Raw genomic sequence first — 8,283 nt, forward strand, 5'->3', positions numbered from 1 at the left:
TCTTTCAATCAACGCGTTCGTCGAATGGTAGTACACGCACTGAGAACGCCCTCACTCTAATCGCAGTCATCTGATTGGCTCAAACGTGATGGCCTTTTCTCGCCAGTAGTCGCTGCTCTCGTTTACTCGGTGTCACAAGGTGGAAAATTAGGAGAAAAAACAGTTAACGTCACACGTGGTAAGTTATAAAAAAACACTTCACTCGTGTCATAGTGCGGTTGATATTGTCATTTGATTCTCCTTTTGCGAATACCTACTGTTTAGTGCTCGTTAAAAGTTGTTAGCATTAGCTAGCTCCACACTTCGAGTTCGTATGTTGACATTTGTTTGGAAAGTATTACGACACCATGAGAAGTTCCAGGGCACTTTACATAGGATCTGGAATTACAGCTGACAAGCTTGCTCTTGTTGGTTGTTCGAGTAAACAGGGGATGTACTGCTTTCTCTTGCACGACCCTCATGTTTGCGTTTTCAGTCCACCATCAACACTTACTTTTTATACAATTGACAACAAAAGGATATGTTTGTAGTGAGATATGTAGCCACGTAGTTGCTGTTTTTTTTAAAGTCATTTCATATGTGTATGTTCCTGTCATCAAGGTCTGTCCGACGTTTGTTTGAGGTGACACAAAGGTAATTCTTTGGTGGTGTGATTAGTTTCCACAGACTAGTGAATGGCCATGAAGCTCTCTGCACTGGAGCATGAACCACTCTGCCCCTGAAGAATCGAAACAGAAATGAGCGGTCGCCATGAACGGATCGAAATGGATTTGGTCAGTTGATCTGATGTCAAAAACACTTGAGTCTTGTGGTATTTTGTTGCTTAACATGTTTTAATATAAGATGCTGATGTAGTTACAGTAAATGCAGTGTGCACGTATGTGTGTCATGTGTACTGACAGCATTGTGTTTCGCCGTCAGGCTGTAGGGTCGGCCAAACCTTATGGATCCTCTCGTAGTATTGTGAGAAGGATAGCAACCAGTCTCCCTCTAAAGCCTTGCCCAAGAGTACACTTCCAGGTAAGATGTAACTGCTCCTTCTGGTCTCTTTAGCACTGGATGCTATGAGTTGTCCACCGCTCATTTCAATACGGGAGAATGAATTCCAAGTCTTTGCTACAATTTTAAGCTTTTCTAGTAAACGGTTTCCACTTTTTTCCACTTGAAACCATTTTTTAATCATCAATATGCCTCATACACGACTTTTGTATGCACAAGCAAACAACCCACACTGGCTCTGTATAGAAAAAGCAATCTAGTTATTCACCTGTAAGATGGAAGTTCATTTACCCCGGGGATAGTTAGCTGGTTGGTCTTCGGTGATGAGTCTTACAAAGGATGTTGCAGTTCAGCATCTCATTACAGATGTATAACAGTTAGAGCACAAGTATTTAACCCCCTGGGCGCCGGAGATTTTTCAATGAAATATTAAACTTTGATATCAAGACTTTGAGAGGCTGTATCTTGAGAACAGATTAGACTAGGTAAGATGTCCTTTATTGGTCCCACAGGGGGGAAATTCAACATGTCACAGCAGTAACAATCAATGGCAGACGCTCAACACATTAAAGACATACACAACAAACACCAAAGATGTTCACGAAGGGTCAGCGCACATAAATACACAAAGATAAAAATTAAAAAAACCCAGAGTGAAGTAAGAAGTTATCAAACAACACAAGGCAATAAACTGTCTGAGAAAAATGTACAATGATTCCCATCAAAGTTTACTGTTGTACAACCTGACAGCACTGGGCAGGAAGCAGCAATGAAATCTTCACTATGACTCTAAGTTAGGGATGGTGATAAATTCACTCATCTAAGGTATATATTTTGATGTCACCAGGCTCCTACTGCCCAACTAATACCACCTTTGTCTCCATGAGTACGGGACTGTTGTAGGTATGCACCGATGCCGATCCTGGTATTGGGTATCGACCCATTCCAGCCTCTTAAAGTGGGATCGGGCATCGGTGAAACATTGCCGATCCGGGTGCCGATCCTGGCATTTAAACTCTATGTTTCCTGCTCACATTGATGTCATACGCGGTGCCCTTCATAATGATAACATGGCAACAGCTCACAGCAGATACAGCGTTGCTGCAGCAGACTTCAATTTCCACCTGAAGCTGAGCAGATCACTAGTTTGTCCCTGACCTGAATGAGTGGAAGTCCGCAGCAACTCGTGTGTGTCAGGGAAGTGCTTAATTGAGCGATCGATTATGAATAACAAAAAAATACACAACACATGTTTAGTTAAGAATATCATCATGTGAAGCGCTGAACTAACAAACTTCCATCACGTGTCACTGCACATGCCACTCAGATCCGTGAATCATCAAATAAATTAAAGAGTCTCTGTAACTGTGGAGGCATTGTGAAAGGTTATCTTTGCACTTAAAACTACCATTATACACATAAAATTTCCTCGTGCTTCGTCTGGGTCTGTGTTCCTCTCGCAGCCGAGATGGCTCGAGTCATAAATCAGCTGATCAGACGACCACGTCTGCAGAGTCTCGTCGGACAGACACACAGGTGGATCTTATCAAATCTCTACTGTTGCGAGTTTCTTGTGTCAAAGGTCTAAGCAAAACCACAATTATGAACTACAGTCATCCACACTCGAATGGCCAGGTGCTGTGTTTTGGTTTTTATACAGCGCAAAGATGCAGCCTATGCTGGGATTTCCCTTTTGCTCTCACAGTAAGATGAAAATAACGTCAAGACATACACACAGTGTTTTGTGATGACATTTTCCTGGCTTCACGTCACTTTTCACTAGTTCATTTCCTTTCAGTTTGTTCCTCTCCACTCCCACTGGGAGAGGTGCTCCACGTAGCTCCGCAAGAAATAGAATCCTTGTCGATTTTGAAGCGGTGCAGCAGCGGTGAAGTAGCGCCGGCAACATTTGTTAAACATTGTTTCAATAAATATCAAGTTTGTAATTTCATTTTTGCCCTTTTACTGATAGCATGACCAGTGGTATCCCACAACATGGAAAGATGGTGAATACTTAAGCGCTCGTGTCAGAGCGGTATCGGTCGATACCCAAAGCCTAGGAATCTGTATCTGTATCAGGAACGTAAAAGTGGCATCGGTGCATCCCTGGTCTGTTCAGATGCTCTGAATTTAAACTGAGCACTACATCAATCTTCATGTTTGTCAACTAAAGGGATGAGAGCTTCAGTTTGTTCTCAGTTCTAGTTGACGGTTGCATATTACAGTGAGACAGTTTTCAAGGTATAGTTATTAAAGCTTCATAGTTGTTATTCACAATATTCAGGATACTATCATCACATGCATGAATGCAACTTCTGACACTAGAAATGCTGTATTGCAGACATGTATTCCATGGTGTATATGACCTTCCCTTGACTTTATAAGCCTCTGTTATCCCCCTCTTCACTTTAACTTTGATAATGATGTTGCACTTGTTTTCACTCACCTATCCCTTTCAACTCTTTCTCCTTTCTTCTTCTTCTCATTTCCAGCGCCCCCGTCGCTAATAGGAATGCAGTAAGTCTGCTTTAGATCCGTTTGTTCGACGGCCACTGACGTTTGTGTTGATTTAAGACTTTGTGTTTTGCGTCAGTAACCTCTAAAAGGTGTCCACCTTTGAACTAGTCTCAGTCTTAACTTCGTAATAGTTGTTCCAGAGCCAGTTGCCTGGAGGGCCATTGGTTTGTTTACATGACTAAACATGCGTCTCATCTCTGACAGCTTTATCCATACTCTAAAGAGGCTGGCGTCCTGATCAGCGCCAGGCGAGAGACAAGTCTGGTGGCCTCACTGGCTGATGTTGCCTGGATAGACCGAGATGATGACGATCAAGAGGAGGATGACGACTACTACGACAGACCACGGTGAGAGGTTTTCCCCAGATAGTGGGAAAGTAAATGTATTCAACCCTTGTTGTATTTGTGATTGTTGTTCTGTACAACTGTGAATATTTGTCAACTCTATGGTAACATTGTGTAGTACATTGATACATAATGAAGGTGAACCAACAGACCTAATAACATGCCAGTGAAACTTTGACAAACTTTATTTAAATCTGAAAAATTGAAAAATTAAGAAACAAAGTTAGGAAAAGAACTAGTCCTCCTGAAATGGATGGCATTTGAAAAGTATTTTCAACGTAATAAGATGGATAACACATTCAAACAATGGACGTCTAAAGGGATTACTGCGTTCCATTAAATAACCAAGAAAGGGATTATAAAATCATTCCAAAAGTGAAAGAATACATTTCTATTAAACAACCGTGATTTCTTTAGCTATTTACAAATAAGGGACTATTATCATTAAAAAAATAAGACAAATGTGGAAGAAAGTCACTGGATAGTCAAACTAATGATACAATCATATGATAATATTATTACCAAAACAATATCAATATTATACTTACATTTAATGGAAGTCAAAAATGAAACCACAATATGTGTTAAAGACCAATGGTCCAAAGAACTGTGTGAGGAGAGAACTGATGAAACGTGGAACAAAATGTGGAAAAGTCAGGAAACAACTCACTCCCATGGATGGAGAGAATTTTCATGGAAGAATCAAATACAATACTTTATTACTCCCCAGATTAAAAATAAACGGTGTAATCAAAATCAAGGGTGTTGGAGAAAATGTGAGCAGCTTAATCCCAAACATACTCATATCTTTTGGAACTTTCCCAAAATTCAGACATTTTGGCAAAATGTTCACATGGTAATATGCAGAATGTTGGATACAAAAAAACCTTTTTCTGGAAATGTGCTATACATTGGATATGTTGAAGGACTCCTACCTGGTCAAAATCTTTTTGGTTGCTGGATAGAAGGCTATCACAAGACTCCAACCTGCCGGACCAGACATGGGACAACGGGCTGACTTTTTTTTTTCATATTGTTACATGTGTGTAATGTGCACCATGGTGTGCTTGTATTTGTAATATAATAGTTGAATTTCATTTGTGCATCAATAAGAAAATATCACTTAAAAAAACAGGAGAAAAAAAAATATATATATATAAAAATATATATATAAACTGATTGAAATACAAAAAGGTGGCAACTTATAAAGATATAACTCATAAAATAGGGCACAAAAATCGATGATTGATTGAGCTATTATTGAAGTAAACAACAGAAGTATGAGGATGGTGTTCATGCACTGAAGCATCACCTTTGTAGAGACCTTTGGACTGAATGTCGCTTCCACCCGTCTTCTGTCCTCGGCTTTGTTTGCAGTTTTATCGTCCTCGTCTGTTGCTTCCGCAGCCACATGAGGGCCACTGTGTTGACCATAATATTTATCTTGACGCCAACAGATCTCGGCCGCCAGCTGGACTTGTGTTTCGAGCATGTCAGCCGCGGAGGCAGGTCTTGTCCCGCCAGACGTCGCTGCCCAGCCTGCACCAGGGGCCTCCAGACCCTCAGGGCCACACCGTGGCCAACGAGGAGGCCATTCAGAAGATCAGCGCTCTGGAGAGTGAACTCGCCAAACTCCGAGCTCAGATCGCTCAGATTGTCCTGGCGCAAGAGCAGAGCTCACAGCCAGGTAGCGCCTAAATTCACCACTAGATGGCGGCACACTTCATCTGATCATGCTGTGTTCAACTTCTTTGTGTGGCATCTGTTGCAGCCAAAACGGTACCGCCGCCCCCAGCACCAGCCTGTGGCAGCCTGGCGCCCCCACCTCCTCCACCCCCACCGCCACCACCACCTCCCCCTTTGAATTTCCAGCGGACATTTTCTGCCATTGACCTCATAAAGGAGCGCAAAGGGAAGAAGACGGAGCAGCAGACGGTGGTGGAGGTGAAGGCCGCTGACATCCCCAACATGCTGGACGTTCTGAAGGACATGAGCAAAGTCAAGCTGCGCTCTGTGAAAGGGTGAGCGGACACCGGCGGCCCCAGGTGCTCCCTGTTGGAGACTTGGATTCTAAAATCATTCGTGAAGTTGTTTCAGTATAAACCCGGAATTTTCTGTTTTCTCAGTCGCTCAGTGGACGGTGAAGCCAAAGAGAAGCTGAAAGAGCCTGCAGACGCCGCAACACTAATAGCTGAGGCACTGAAACGCAAGTTCGCTCATCGCTACAGAAACAACAGCGTCCATGAGGACGACTTCAAACTCCCTGACCAGGAAGTGAAACCACGCAGTCAAACCCCTTTGGTGAGAATTGTGTTTGCATTTTTTTAAACTTGGGTTTGTAGTCCGAGTCAGGTCAAGTGGAAGTGAAGCAAGTGGGTATTTCCAGTCAAGAGGAGCTTGTCGTCACCATCATTCATTGTTCTCACTTCTGGTTTTATTGGCACTTGTCACGGTTGGCTGTGAAAGAGCCTGATGGTATCACAACGTTATGTTTTTCTGGTTCATTTTTTTAAAGCCACTGGAGTTTTACCCCACCTAGATGTCCTTTGCTCTTGGTACATATTTGTCGCTTCAGTGAAGTGCTAACTTATGGTTGGTGTGTGGGAAGTAAGCACAGGCCTGGCACGGAAATACACCAGCGATGATAGTGGAACTTTCAGCTGAACTGCGTGTGTGAGTACTGCCCCGTGTCTAATCCCCTCTGGGTTGGGTTTTTCTCTCCTCAGTTTGGACAGCACATGCTAAAACCAACTGGCAAACGAAAGTTGGTGACGGCCAACAAACAATGAACTCACCAGTGAAACCAAGTCCTGCATCTCAGACCCGGACCTGCAGCTGCCTCCTCTTCTATCAGCTGGTTCTGGAAGCACAAGGGAATTTGCCGGAGTGCGACTTCCTCAAGCCATTTCTCTGTTCATTTGAAGACCAACCTGTTTGTTCTGCACTTTGCGTGTGTATTGCACCCTCACCCTCAGACTTGATACTGTACGATATTTAATTGAAGATCGTTCACTAGGTTTTTTTTTTTTTATTAAGACTGACAGTTGAGTCTCTTCCACCACACAAGAGTTTTCTTTCTATAGTTTTGTTATTGTGTAGAGTAATTTATAATGAGCATGTATTTATGCTAGGAGAGTTTAAACTGTGGCATTTTATCTTGTGGAGAAATCTTTTAGTAACTTTATCTGTGGCTCCAAATCCCAGTGGTGGAGGCACTTGCCAAAATGTCTTGTGGCTCATGTCAAGTGACCTCAGTTCTTGGACCAAAGTTCCGAAACTGTGAGGAAGCATTTTGTTTTCAGTAGATTTAAGTCACTTTTCTTTTACCAAAAAGCAGAAACCATCTTGTCGCTGTGAAGCTGAAGTTGTGTTGGGACTCCGAGGAGTGGTGGACTGTTTTGTCAGTGTGTTTTTACGTATGTTTTAATCCTATGTCATGTTTCTATGTTCCTGTGAAACGCCAAATCAATAAATACCATCTGAAGTCTATTGTGGTGGTCCCCCTGTATCCCTGATCTGTTGTTGAAAGGTTGAAAATGGAGGTGCATGCATATATATATATATATATAAAAACATGGTACCGTGCTCACGAAGCAACATGCTGTAGTTAATGACTGCAAGTGGCATAAGAGCGTCAGGACGATACAGTAACTGACGTGCCGTCACGGGTCTTGGGAAAAGCAGTTTGCTGCAGAGGAACCTGGCAAGCGTGAGAGGAAGTGCTGGCATCAGGGCGGTTCAACAGGTTGGCTAGTCATTCATTTTCTATGACAAAACACTAGCATGCTCAGAGTGGTCAAAGCACAGGGTGGTTGGTTTGGTGTAAAACCACAGCTTCCAAGGTACCATTGGTACAAGCTGCTGGGATGTAAGGCCTCCCAAAAGGTGCTGGAATGGCCACTGAAATAATGAAAGAAGCTCAGCCTGTGCAAGTTTCACACGGTCATATCACTGAAACATTCCTGAACTACATCCAGTAATGCAGGTTGCTGTATCGGTGAAGAGTGAGATGAAAGTTGATCTTATGATCACAGACGAACAGGATCCCTGGGCAGTTACCAAAGAGAAATAACAGCTCAACACAACAACCGTCAAGTGTTTGAACTCGGATGACACTGGAGGGATTGTTGTCCAGAGAAGGCCTCCCTACTTGAGTGTCATTCCACAGTACCACACACACATTCAGAGCGAAGGAGGAGTGAGACTTCTGCATCAGCCAGGATGTTTGTCAACAGGTTTTATTATTCAAATAGTAACTGCAACAGGCATGTATCAAAAAGGTCAAAACAGCAAAAGCCTTTACAAAATCTGGCTCGACACTCAAGTCTTCCCAAAAAATGGCTGTCGCAACAAATTGTAAACAGTTTTATCAACAGTCTTACAGCACTTACAGCAAAAATACAAATCAGCTAAAGTCAGAAAA

At 42.7% G+C, this 8,283-nt stretch overlaps 1 protein-coding gene across 1 annotated transcript; it reads left to right on the forward strand.

Moving 5' to 3' along the window:
• Positions 1-90: 90 nt before the first annotated feature.
• Positions 91-7,339, forward strand: mtfr1 (mitochondrial fission regulator 1). The gene is made up of 8 exons (XM_053859589.1): positions 91-178; positions 658-773; positions 922-1,020; positions 3,721-3,863; positions 5,318-5,547; positions 5,632-5,881; positions 5,987-6,161; positions 6,587-7,339. The coding sequence occupies exons 2-8, from the start codon at positions 738-740 to the stop codon at positions 6,647-6,649; spliced, it is 996 nt and encodes a 331-aa protein (XP_053715564.1). The 5' UTR covers positions 91-178; positions 658-737; the 3' UTR covers positions 6,650-7,339.
• The last annotated feature ends 944 nt before the right edge of the window (positions 7,340-8,283 follow it).

Source organism: Synchiropus splendidus, chromosome 3, assembly GCF_027744825.2.
Source record: "Synchiropus splendidus isolate RoL2022-P1 chromosome 3, RoL_Sspl_1.0, whole genome shotgun sequence".
Taxonomy (NCBI): domain Eukaryota; kingdom Metazoa; phylum Chordata; class Actinopteri; order Syngnathiformes; family Callionymidae; genus Synchiropus; species Synchiropus splendidus.